Raw genomic sequence first — 13068 nt, forward strand, 5'->3', positions numbered from 1 at the left:
AAAGCCAAAAAGCCAAAAGTCCCAAACCACGTGATGATGATGATGATCTCATGATTTCTTCATGCGTTCTCTTTTTCGGGCACAACGTATCGGGAATTTTGTTGCATAAATTGGGCGACACCCCCCGAGAAAATTTGTCCGTTGGTAATGCGTGACACGATGTGGCCACTGTGTTAGGAGGTTCGACGGTTCGACTCGTAACGCGCTACGCACGGAGCGGGTGGGCCGTGCTGACTGAGGTGGTGGTGCTAGTGTTTTGTGGTGCTACTGAGTGCAGCGCACCCGCACCATAGACCGCACTCACCGGTTTTGTCACCTGTGCGTTCGTTCATCGTATGCATGGCTCAGCCTGTCAACAGGCTGGTATTCCGAGTGAATGGATAACGGGATAACAAGTGCCTTGCTTAGTGCATAATTCGGGCAGCAGGAATGGCGTTCAAGCAGGTGAGTCATGTCAGTGGCCGTCCGACTGATGAGTGAAACTGCCCATCGCAGTGGCGCAGATTCAATTTCTTCGACAAGGAGGTGGTGCGGGATGGTGACAAGGCGTTCGACAAGCTTCAGGTGAGTGCAGCGGTGGTGTTGCTGCGAATGTAACTGAACGGGTGATCATCCGCAGGAGCTGAGCGTAACATGCAGCGCAAGCGGCCGAGGCCAGCTGGTGTTGGGGGAGGTTGGCGGTCATGTGGTGTGCGTGAGCCGACAGCTGCAGCTGACCACATTCCGCGCCTACGAACTCACAGTCGAACTGATGCAGCAAATGCGCAACCACGCGCTGCTCGTCACGCTCGGAGTGAGTGCCCTCTCACCTTGCCCCTCGGCCTCACCTGATTAAAGGCGACGATGTTGTGCAGGCAGACGAAAGCGGCGTCAACCCGCTGGTTAAGGTGTGGAACCAGGACAAGGTGAGTTCAGCACTGCAAGGCTTCGGTTCCTGCCCGCATCGTGGCTCTCGTGGTTTTTTTTTTTTTTTTTTCACTGTATACAGTGCGAATATGTGTGCTCTACTTCGCAATATCTTTAACCATTTATCTTTCTCGTTTCCTACACGGCGATTTTTAATAATATGGATTACCATATACTTAGTTCGCATGCCATACTGTAGCTTTGTTATGTGCTTGTGTAGGTCGACAAGCATGGTGTGCCCCACTGCTGCCGAATTGTTCGAGCTGCAGCTGGTACTTCACCGTCACCGGTGAGTTGTTTTCCCTGCTGTATGTGGTACTGTGTGCACATTAACCCATTTAGCTGTCCGTAGCTCTGCTGTATGTTGGGCGTGTTGGTACGTGACAATGATACGAGGAACACATTGACATGTGCACTAACTGCGACCCATTATTCCCCCCAAAATTCACTTTCATATAACTGTGCTCAGTATCGCCACACCAGGTGAGTATTTGATGCCTGTTCATTTGTCGTACTTGTTTAACTGTAGTCACAAAATGAGGACGGCATCTTGTACTCACTGCAGTGGACGGCATCTTGTATTCACTGCAGTGGCTAAAGTCGTCTGCTTCTGTGCATGAAGTTGCAGTATAATTTTCTGAACTTGGCAATCACATTTGTATGAGCTCAGAAACCAGGGCCATTTGTTTACCAAGGTTTCAGTGCTTGTTGAGAACTGCGAGCTAAGTTATCTGCTCAAAGCCTTCTATGTGGCACCTTTGAAACCTATGTGTAACATTGGAATATACTAAAAAAAGTAAGTAAAGAAACAAATAATTATCTTGGTTGGTCAGTCAATTTCGAAGACTAAATAATAAATTGAAACCTTTTTGTTGTACTGTAGTCCTTTCACCTATTTTGCTTCTGGGTCAGCACTCGGTTCACTGAGGCCCTTTCCTGGCAGGCCAAGTCACTTGCTGTGGATGAACGGCTGACGCTGATGGCTGTTGGCCTGGAAGATGGCCGCTTGCTGCTGTATCGTGGGGATGTGACGCGGCAGCAGAGCCGTCAGACTGTGGTGCCCCTGGAGTCTGGGTCAGTGAATGCGCTGGCCTTTGGCGGGGCCAGCCAGCTCTTCGTGGCCACGGCCACCCAGGTGCTGTCGCTGGTTCTCGGTGCACATGGGCAGCCTTCCAAGCAGCTTGTTTTGGACGCCCATGGCTGTGCTCCACAGTGCGCTGCACTAAGCAGTGAGGGGGAATTCATCGTTGCTCGCCAAGATGTGAGTGACTCCTTCCCACTCGTCCTGGCCGTGGCGGCCGCGTTTTCGATGCAGGTGAAATTGCTTGCGGCCCATGTACTTAGATTCGGGTGCACATTAAAGAACTCCAGGTCCAGGGGGTTAAAATTTCCGGAGCCCTCCACTTCGATGTCCCTCATAATCCAGTGGCGTAGGCAGAAATTTGGGGGGGGGGGGGCATACCCTTGATCTGACGTGGGGTCCGGGCAGGTAAGTGTGGTTGAGTGTCATTTCGTGCTCTGTAACACATGGCAGAAAAAAAATGGGGGGGTGGGGGCACGGGCCCGGTGTGCCCCCCTGGCTACGCCACTGTCATAATCATATCGTGGTTTTGGGACGTTAAACCCCAATAATTAATATCCCTCCCACTCGTGGGCCAGTCTACTTTGTGCAAGACAGGGTGATTAACCATTTGCAAGACTTGTTAATGGTGTGCTTTACAGTGCACTAATTTGATTCGCTCAAAGCAAACATATGGAGAAGGTCACACATTCAAGTACAGTCAACTGCCAATTTTTTGGACATGCTTGGAAAATCCGAATGCTTTTGTGGTACCGCCACAAGCCCCATAGAGTCAGTGTATAAGAATGTCAGAAATTTTTCTGACTTTGTGCACAAATTACTGGTGCAAAGCGTCATTAGTTGAAGCCACCACTACTGCCACGCCGATCCTTGTTTACATTCGTACCAAGTTGATGTTGTGAAGTGCTTTGTTTCACACCTGATGCGTGAAAGTGTGCAAATAGTGTGAAAGTGTGCAAAAGGATGCGTGAAAGTGTGCAAAATGATGCGTGAAAGTGTGCAAAATGATGCGTGAAAGTGTGCAAGTGTGAAAGTGATGCATGATGAGTGTGCAAGGTGTTTCACACCTTGCACACTGAACTTTAGTCTTCTCCTCTAGGCCTGCCTTGGCTGCACATAGTTTTTCTCACAACTGAGTGCATATGCGTCCTGCGTGCACCATCCTAGAAGTTATCTGCAGTGGGTGTGTAGGCTGGCCAAGTGAGATGACGGGGGCTGCATGTGCACTGTCTTCCTACGTGCCTAATGCTGGAGGTCACTTATTGTGAAGTTTCGGAGACATTCTGAGTAACTAAAAAGGAAAAAAAGAATTCCACCTGATAGTTGCAGCAATGATGGTGGCGCAAGGCATGTTCTACAACTACATGAAGTAAGGTGTGAAGTTAATTAGATCTATCAGCCTTTACATTGCAGTAAACATTCACTTATTAATTAAATTAACAAGCTGCCAGGTGAGCGCAGGCAAACGTGAACATATCTCATTGCAAATGCTTGCTTTCACAACCCTTGTGTGATTAACGAATGCTTTGTGTCGCTTCATAACATCCATCGAACTGTACTTGGCAACAGCCTTGTAAATTCAGTGCAAGCTCCACCCACAATACTGCCTGCCGTTCAACTGTTCGAGAGAGGCGGGCCAGCTGGAGTGCGCTTTCAACTTTAGGTGTTTCTGGTCTGATAACGTAGTAAATGCTAGGCATATTGTAGAGCAAATGTTAATAGTTTAATGAAATATAATCTTTATTGAACGTTGAGTTCTCTTGTAAAATTTGCCAGCAAGTTCAAGCTTTATCTTAGAACTAGCAACACAAGAAACAGTGCCTGCAAGACTGATGCTGCTGCTCTTGAAGTTCAGGATCTTAACTGGGACCATTGCTGTGGTTGGGGGCATGGGAGTCGGCAGGATTTTGTCTTGGAGGGTGCAAATCCGTGTTGCACCGTGGCTGGGGCAGATAGGGAGCGTTAGTGTAGCTTGGGTGGGAGGGGCGAGTGCCCCTTTTGCGCCCCCCTGCTTAGGTGATTGTGAGATGATCATCCTAGTTTATATTATTTGACAGAGCCTAATTTCAGACTCTGTCAAAATCAAAATGACAAAAGACTCTGTTTCAGGATCAGAATGACAAGTTTGGTATTGGAAGTGCCTAGAAAATTTATTAAGATCGATCTAGCCAAGAAATAAATTCACAGGATCTGTATTAATGGAAGTCTGCTGTGCTTTGAATTTTAATTATTCCTGCTGTTTGCTATAGAGGCTGTGTGTGGAAAAGTGAAAAGCTGTGCCTCTCTCTTGACCATGACAATTGTCGCAGAGTATGTGTGCTATGTTGCAGGCCGTCTACTTCTACCACCCGGAGGGCCGTGGTTCCTGCTTTGTCTTTGAGGATGAAAAGTTGCTGCTGCGTTGGTTTCGCACGTACCTAGTCCTGGTGGCGAGAGATGCCAAGACGGCTAGGTGAGAACGGCTGGTTTATTATTTAATTTGCAAAATAGTCTGCTAAAATATAAAGCTATAGGTCATCTAGAGCCAACACTTACAGTGTGAGCTCCTTGTACTGCTTCTACAACTTGGTTTTTAGTAGCTGTTCAAGCTGGCGTTCTTGAATTGCAACTTTTGCTGGCCCCTGTTACGTGATGTACAAATTCGCTCAAGGGTAGTGTCGTGCCGGTGTATTTGGATCCAATCCTCATCGGCAACCTTGCTGTTGCTACGAGAGGGCAGCGTCGTACCCGGACTCCGTTTGGTAGCGTAGTCGAGTCTCCGGGTTGAGGAACTGATGCTAGCAAGATGGGAAAACAATAACAAGTTTACTGGCGCATTTCATACACTCAATTACATCGTTACAAGGACAGAGTTCAGTGACGAGCGAATTGGATGAGCCTGTTACCGAGGGCTCAGAGCCCCATTTCTCACTCAGCACCGTCGTTTTAACCCCTCAGTTTGGCTCTTCCCTCTCGATGGCCACCAATCACACACACGACACCTCCCACCATGGCACAGTCCATTTCACTGTCGCGGAGGGGTCGTTGCACACTTGAAGCAGCAAGGGTCCGGCGGTTGACGGCACGCAGGTGGGGGAAGCAGGACAACAGGTTCCTCGTTCTTGCCCCGGCAGTTCTTTCCCCGAAGGCAAAACGTGCTTGCTCCTGCAGTTCTTTCCCCGAAGGCAGCAAAAGGGTTTGCGGAGACTCCCGTCCAAACATACCGGTCAGGTCGCTTCGGCAGCGTACCAAGCCAAGCCCAGGTGGCCCATTGTCTCCGGCTTTGCCGTCCCAGACTTTGAGGCCGAGATTCTGCCCATTGTTGGTCACTCGCCGTCCCAGGAATTTCGTTTCCAGGAAGGATGCAGGTGTTCTAGCAGTGTGAGAACGCCTCGTCCGCCGATTCTCATGGTCAGCGCTTCGCCACCGACTGCCGGTCATAACAGCTTCCTCCCTCGCCAGTGGAGAAACGGAGGGTAGCAGCCACCGCTGCTGCTCGAAGGGTCGACGGAATTCGCCACCGTTGAATGCCCAAAGCTCGTCTTCGCTTGAAGCATTGTCTGGTCAGTTGCAACCCAAATTCTGCGGCCTCTCTGAAACTCAACCACATGCAGAGCAAGCACTCGGCCGCCTCCGAGCAAACCAGGCCAAAAGAGGGTTGGTAAACAAACTTTCATTATTAGCTTTATACGAAAAGCTCACACTCAAAACTCTCAGGATTTACTTATGCTGAGGAACCAAACGTGCTACATTATTCAATCACACAAATAGTTGCACAAAAAGAAACCTCAAATATCAATTTCGAGACATTGGGAAGAGCACCCCAGACTCGCTTAGAAAGAGCGGCTAAGCGCGTCAGCGTTTCCATTCAAATTGGCCCTTCCTATCCTTAATGTCGAAAAGATATTACCAAAATCAAACTCTACCTCAGAAGGGGACTGTTCTTCGATGTCGCGGTTTGCAGCCCAGCAAGGGGATAATGGTCCGTCTCTACGCTGAATTTCATGCCTCTGAGATAACACTGCAACTAATGAATGGCCCACACAATGCAAGCGCACTCCCTTTCTGAAGCGCAGTATGCCATCTCTCGAGAACTCAATTTTCAGCTCAAGTAGAGCACGGGATGTTCATTACCTTCGTCATCCTTCTGACGTTTAACAACACCTAGGCCTCGATCACTCGCATTACTCTGGACCGTGAACTCTCGGTCGAAATCCTGAGCTCGCAAAACCAGACGGTTAATCAGTACCGCCTTCACGCTTAAGAAGGCAGCTTCCTTCTTTTCATCTTAAACTACTTTCGCCTGTTCTGTCCCGCGAACAACATCGGTCAAGGGGTGACCAACGATGAATAACTTCCGATGCAAAGACTGCATTCCAGCGAGCCCCAAAACGCCCCTTCGTCCTTTGTTTTGGGCCGTGGATAGTCTGCTACTCCTGAGCTCTTAAGCTCACTAGGTTTCCTAAAACCTAGGCATACGCCATGACCTAAGTAGTCTACGATTGCACCTGCAAAACGACCTTCTCATCCTTTACAGTCAGAACCCCAACAAAAGGTTCGACCGCGTCTCAACCTGCCGGAACAATCGCTCACACCGTAACGTTCGGAAAAGCTTAATGATCCACCTGTGTGATCACTCGATCATTATTCCTTCACAAGAAAAAGAACAACATAACGGGATAAACACTGCTTTCTAACTGGTTCATTCGGTTAAAGTTACCTGCCCGTGCCAACGCCTCTGATAAAAACCACTGTGCTCGCCGAGGACCTCGAAACATGTTCCTCGAATGGTGGATCCCTGGCAGCCTAGCCCCGGGCACAATATCAACCGTTGGGCAAATAAAGTTTATTCAACTCAACTCAACTCCTGAGCGCTTCAATTACCTCATTCCAGTAGCGTTGCAAAAGACAAAGTACAACTAACCACTCACCTAATCCCTCTAAGTTCTTCTAAAAGCTGATCCTTACGTTACGTTACAACGCACATTGTACAACAACAACAAAAAAAATAACCCCAGGTGCAATACACTTCAAAAGCACCTCAAACATTTGCATTGGTTTTATGCTAAAACCTTGCAGTAAATGCCTGTCAATTCAACTAGCGCGTAACGAAAACTGCACCGCTCGGTGCCAAACTCATTTCGCAAACTGATGCTGATATCTCTCCTCAAATGCTTATTCACCCCAAATCGACATGAACGTGAATGCATACGATATCGCTCATAAACCTTTCAAAACTAGAAAAATTACGTTTCGCGCAAAAAAAAAAATGCCTTTTTCAGAAGCTCATCCTAATGATTGAAGAACTTCGATGCTCTCTTCAGCCCTTTACTACTGCGCGGTTTTTCTTCTTAAACCTTTGCACCGCATCTCGTAATACACAAAAATAAACTGGCTGAATTCTACATTCCTAACAAAACAATAAGTAATCCTAGTTTGCACGCACGTGCAAACCTACACGAACTGACCGTTCCCCTTTTCTCAGATTCGCTTGAATCGTACCCGATGGGGTCGCGGTCCAGCCGGCTTTCTAGCCCGCCAGAGGCTACAACATGCACGAGCCAACAGTGGCATTCCACAGTCACGCTTCATTCGGCACCTTGGTCGGCTCCCTTCAGGAAGGCGAATGGAATGCCAGAAACGGGGGGAAAACCCTGTCCATTCTCCCTTTGTGCTCGCCTCTGCGCGGTGCTTTGTTAACCGCCGTACACTGGTCTTTCGACTTTGACGACTTGGACCCAGGTGCTTTCCCGAAACTGTCAATCTCAACCTCGCCTTCCGTCGTGGGAGCGCACCTTGCTTTCTCCCTCTGCGCCTCTCGCGCTGCTTGTGGCTGAATGAATGCCTCAATTTACGTTTCGGAGAACTGTCCGTTGGCCTACGCTTGCGTCTTTCTCGCGCCGGGGTGGGACCTTTCTTAAGCTTACGCTGAGCCGAATGCTTCCGCCGCTTTCTTTTTCTACGATGTCGGCGAACATCTTTTCTCTCGATACCTCGATCATCGCTTCGGGTCTCGACATGCGGAGTTGTGAAGCTCGTTGGTGCTTGTACTACACCTTTCTCGCGCAAGCTTTTCGATTCCTCCGCCATGTCGGACTGTAGGGCCACATTATCTGTGTCAACACTCACAAATTCTGAAACTGGGCCCTCTCCGATGGTATCGCTGTACCCCTGAACCGTCGCGTCTTTGCTAAGCTTGGCCGCCCCGCTAACCGTGTCTACTTTTGACGGTTCCGAAACGTCCGCCGAACGCTTTCGCCTCTTTCTTTTTCTGCGCTTTCGGCAAACATCCTTTCCCTCGACGCCTTCATTGTCGCTTCGGGTCGCGACATGCGGAGCCGTGCAGCTCGTTGGTGTTTCTGCTACACCGTCTATCTCGCTTACACCTCTCGAATTCTCCGCCACGTCGGACTGTCGGGCCAAATTATCTGCGTCAGCGCTGATAAAATCTGAACCTGGGCCCTCACCGACGGTATCGCCGAACCCTTTAAGCGTCGCGTCCTTGCTATTGTCAGCCACCACGCTAACCGTGTTTACGTTTGGCGATTCCGAAATGTCCTTGTGAGGCACGAGGAAGGTGTCCAGCTCCTCCTTGAGCCCATCATGGCGGCTGGTACAAACCTCATCCACGCAAGGAACGTCTTTCGGAATTGTCTCTAACTCTAAATCGGCCAAGGCCTCATTCTCAACCTGCTCTGCTTTCATGCTCTCTTGAAACGGCGGGCCTTTCTCTGGCGCGATCTCGCCAACGGCGACCTGTCGCTCGTTGTTCTCAGGAGAAGGATCCCTTTGCATACTATTCTTGCTTTCCTCTCTCCTGGCTGAAGTTCCGAATCTCCGGAACAAAGATGCCTTAATTACATCGTAGTTGTCCGCGTCCTGCTTACTGAGTCGCGCAACAACCTCAACTGCCTCACTGGGCAGAACTGACATTAACCCCTGAGACCAAGTGTCTCGCTCAAAAGACAGTTCTTCACACATTTGTTCAAATTCAGCAAGATATAGGCCGATATCCCCTGATACCACATATGGCTGCATATACCTTGACATCTTGAACTCTGCCTTCTTGTTGAGTAGAGGTACCACTCGCTGGGGACTACTGCCCGACCTCTTACTCAACTCCAGGAGTTCCAACTTGACTTCTAGTTTACGGATCTCAATCTCTTGCTCACGCATCCTTTCCTCATGCTCGCGCTTACGCCTCTTTTCTTCCCTTTCGAATTCTGCGTGGCGTTCCTCTTCTTCACGCTCACGGCGTTCCTTTCTTTCACGCTCTCTGAGCTGCTCTTCCTGTTTTTGATTGATGAACTCCCATTCTTCACAGAGCTCCTCATCATCGGCCCCCAAATCAATAATTGCCTGTATGATTAGGGATTTTCGTGCCAAACCCTTTGTATCAATCCCCAATTCCTCACATAACAGCAACAAGTCCGGCTCCTGCAGCTTCTGTAAATCCATGATCGTTCTGAGTGCCCGCTAATTCCAAAACAACTATCCGAGAGTACGTAACCTTGAGTCTCTCGGCAAAGTTATCTACCAGATCTAAAACCCTCGTTTAGAACCTGGTCCACATCAAAGGAAAAGCCAAGCACTTACCCACACGTGATCGATGTCTCGAGACAGCTGCATTCCCTTAGGCCGACTGTTGTTGTCGCTTGTAGCTTCAGATCCCACCACTGCCACCAACCAGTTGTCGTGCCTGGGTATTTGAATCCATCCCACCGCTGCCACCAGTTGTCGTGCCGGTGTATTTGGATCCAACCCTCATCGGCAACCTTGCTGTTGCTACGAGAGGGCAGCGTCGTACCCGGACTCCGTTTGGTAGCGTAGTCGAGTCTCCGGGTTGAGGAACTGATGCTAGCAAGATGGGAAAACAAGAACAAGTTTACTGGCACATTTCGTACACTCAATTACATCGTTACAAGGACAGAGTTCAGTGACGAGCGAATTGGATGAGCCTGTTACCGAGGGCTCAGAGCCCCATTTCTCACTCAGCACCGTCGTTTTAACCCCTCAGTTTGGCTCTTCCCTCTCGATGACCACCAATCACACACACGACACCTCCCACCATGGCACAGTCCATTTCACTGTCGCGGAGGGGTCGTTGCACACTTGAAGCAGCAAGGGTCCGGCGGTTGACGGCACGCAGGTGGGGGAAGCAGGACAACAGGTTCCTCGTTCTTGCCCCGGCAGTTCTTTCCCCGAAGGCAAAACGTGCTTGCTCCTGCAGTTCTTTCCCCGAAGGCAGCAAAAGGGTTTGCGGAGACTCCCGTCCAAACATACCGGTCAGGTCGCTTCGGCAGCGTACCAAGCCAAGCCCAGGTGGCCCATTGTCTCCGGCTTTGCTGTCCCAGACTTTGAGGCCGAGATTCTGCCCATTGTTGGTCACTCGCCGTCCCAGGAATTTCGTTTCCAGGAAGGATGCAGGTGTTCTAGCAGTGTGAGAACGCCTCGTCCGCCGATTCTCATGGTCAGCGCTTCGCCACCGACTGCCGGTCATAACAGCTTCCTCCCTCGCCAGTGGAGAAACGGAGGGTAGCAGCCACCGCTGCTGCTCGAAGGGTCGACGGAATTCGCCACCGTTGAATGCCCAAAGCTCGTCTTCGCTTGAAGCATTGTCTGGTCAGTTGCAACCCAAATTCTGCGGCCTCTCTGAAACTCAACCACATGCAGAGCAAGCACTCGGCCGCCTCCGAGCAAACCAGGCCAAAAGAGGGTTGGTAAACAAACTTTCATTATTAGCTTTATACGAAAAGCTCACACTCAAAACTCTCAGGACTTACTTATGCTGAGGAACCAAACGTGCTACATTATTCAATCACACAAATAGTTGCACAAAAAAAAACCTCAAATATCAATTTCGAGACATTGGGAAGAGCACCCCAGACTCGCTTAGAAAGAGCGGCTAAGCGCGTCAGCGTTTCCATTCAAATTGGCCCTTCCTATCCTTAATGTCGAAAAGATATTACCAAAATCAAACTCTACCTCAGAAGGGGACTGTTCTTCGATGTCGCGGTTTGCAGCCCGGCAAGGGGATAATGGTCCGTCTCTACGCTGAATTTCATGCCTCTGAGATAACACTGCAACTAATGAATGGCCCACACAATGCAAGCGCACTCCCTTTCTGAAGCGCAGTACGCCATCTCTCGAGAACTCAATTTTCGGCTCAAGTAGAGCACGGGATGTTTGTGTGGCCTCTTTTGTGTGGCTTCTTTTAGGCGCTGTACAAAAATCATAGCAGTCACATAATTGGCCCTTTCAACCATGTTCACTACATGTATGGTGTTGGCTTTTCTTTTTGTGAGGGAGCAGTGTGGACACAACCTGTACCTATGTAGTTTAGAGAGCTGGGGATCAATTAAAAACTTGTCTCTTTTACCCCGTGGGCGGTGCACTGTAAGTAGTAGTGTAGCGAGAGGCACAAGAAAAAGGATGCTGCTACTTTGACATGCAAAAGCCAACTGATTTATTCCGATGCTCAAGTGCTCGCCCTGCTCACTCCTCCGCAAACTTCGTCGTCGTCGGTGTTTCAGCACATGAGCTCGCAACAATAGCAAGGTTTAGCGTATTGCTGTGGTGTATACACCAGCCCAGTATGGCACCGAAAAGGTGGCTCTTTTTGCGGTGAAAGGCTGCAGTGCTAGAGCATACCGGACTACTGTGTCGCCATCTGTTGCTGCACCTTTAAGGGGAGATGTGGGTCGAAGACACTTTTTTTTAAATATTCATCCTAGACAGACAGACAGACAGACAATGAACTTTATTGTGGTCCTGAGGGGTGACTCGGAAGGCCCCCTTACGGGGAAGGAGCCGCCGTGGGCTCCTTCCCCGTAAGCTGCCACCTCGGGACGGGCAGGCCATGCCTGACCGCCACGTCGCGGGCCCTCTGGATGGCTCGTCCAGAGGGCCTGTCCAGAGAGCAATGAAACTTAGGGTATTTGTAGAGATTTTTATACTGATTTCAAATATATAATTAGTTTTCTTGTAAGTTACATACTTTTTGTTCTGCACCATGACAAATGTGTAAAACATAGACCTTTTAGCCCCCCTATTTCGATCCTTAAACTTCTATACATTTTGACAATTAATGGCTCATATTGTTCCATTTGAACTGTAGAGTGCCGAAAACTATCCAGAAAGTGCATAGAAAATATTTGCTTGGCGTGAAAAATTCAAACATGGGAAATCCATTATTACCCAGACCACGGTAAATGTTTACTTGCAAATTTTCTAATATGCATAATTAATATTGAGATTTGGAGGAGATAACTGCACTCCTCACACCTTAGAGAAAATTTGTGCAAAATTTCATGCAGATCCGAGCACCAGAAGTACCAAAAACAAGAGGGGCACGCTGAAAAAGTTTCCAAAAAGTGTATTTTGAGAAAAATGAATTTTATAGTTAAGATTGGATGTTTATGAAAGAGGTAACGAAATCCGATCAAAATTGCACACAAAAGAGGCAAATTGTTCTTCTAGTAGCCACTGCCACTAAAATGAGCTAGCGCCACAAGTTTCTCCTTCACAGCTCTTTCGAGCAGAGTAGTATTGCGCGAGCACCAGCTGCTGTAGGTTCTGCTTGCGATCGGTCCGTCACTCGCCGCCCCTACGCTGGCCTCCTCGCTCGGAGCAACTCGCCGCAACGTATACGTCATCGAAAGAATACTTTCGGGGCACTCGCTGTTCACGCATTGTAGTTCCCGAAACGACGCCTTTACGTTTGTAAGCTGGATTTCGGACGCGTATTCCCAAAGGATGACACGTTGGACACACTGCACCAATCACGAGGATGTTCAATGCTGTTACGTCAGCGATTAAGGAAGACTCTTTCTACCGTGATCTTTCTTAGTCGTCGAAGAGTCCGATCTTCACTTTGAGAGGCCCTGACATACTCGAACGCCGCGGCAAACTCGTCGGAACCATCGCCGTCGCTAGGCCTCGCGGCAGCAGACGCACTTGCCGTTCGACGAGTGTTTGGCTTCAATTTGTGCCAGCGTCCTCAAAATTTGTTCACCGAACGATACTTCACTGGCCGGTGACTGTGCTTGCTACGGTTCTCTTCATCCATGATGAAAAAAAATTTGGCAGACCCCACGTACCGT

General features: G+C 49.1%; 1 protein-coding gene across 1 annotated transcript in view; it reads left to right on the forward strand.

Moving 5' to 3' along the window:
• The first annotated feature begins 115 nt into the window (after positions 1 to 115).
• Positions 116 to 13068, forward strand: part of LOC119389369 (vacuolar protein sorting-associated protein 11 homolog) — a 77395-nt gene continuing 64442 nt past the window's right edge. The window contains exons 1-7 of the mRNA XM_049414412.1: positions 116 to 444; positions 496 to 564; positions 620 to 793; positions 855 to 905; positions 1127 to 1195; positions 1850 to 2167; positions 4318 to 4439. Of these exons, the coding sequence (XP_049270369.1) occupies positions 430 to 444; positions 496 to 564; positions 620 to 793; positions 855 to 905; positions 1127 to 1195; positions 1850 to 2167; positions 4318 to 4439 (818 nt within the window). The 5' untranslated portion in view covers positions 116 to 429. The remainder of the gene's footprint in view (positions 445 to 495; positions 565 to 619; positions 794 to 854; positions 906 to 1126; positions 1196 to 1849; positions 2168 to 4317; positions 4440 to 13068) is intronic.

This window comes from Rhipicephalus sanguineus, chromosome 4, assembly GCF_013339695.2.
Source record: "Rhipicephalus sanguineus isolate Rsan-2018 chromosome 4, BIME_Rsan_1.4, whole genome shotgun sequence".
Lineage (NCBI taxonomy): Eukaryota > Metazoa > Arthropoda > Arachnida > Ixodida > Ixodidae > Rhipicephalus > Rhipicephalus sanguineus.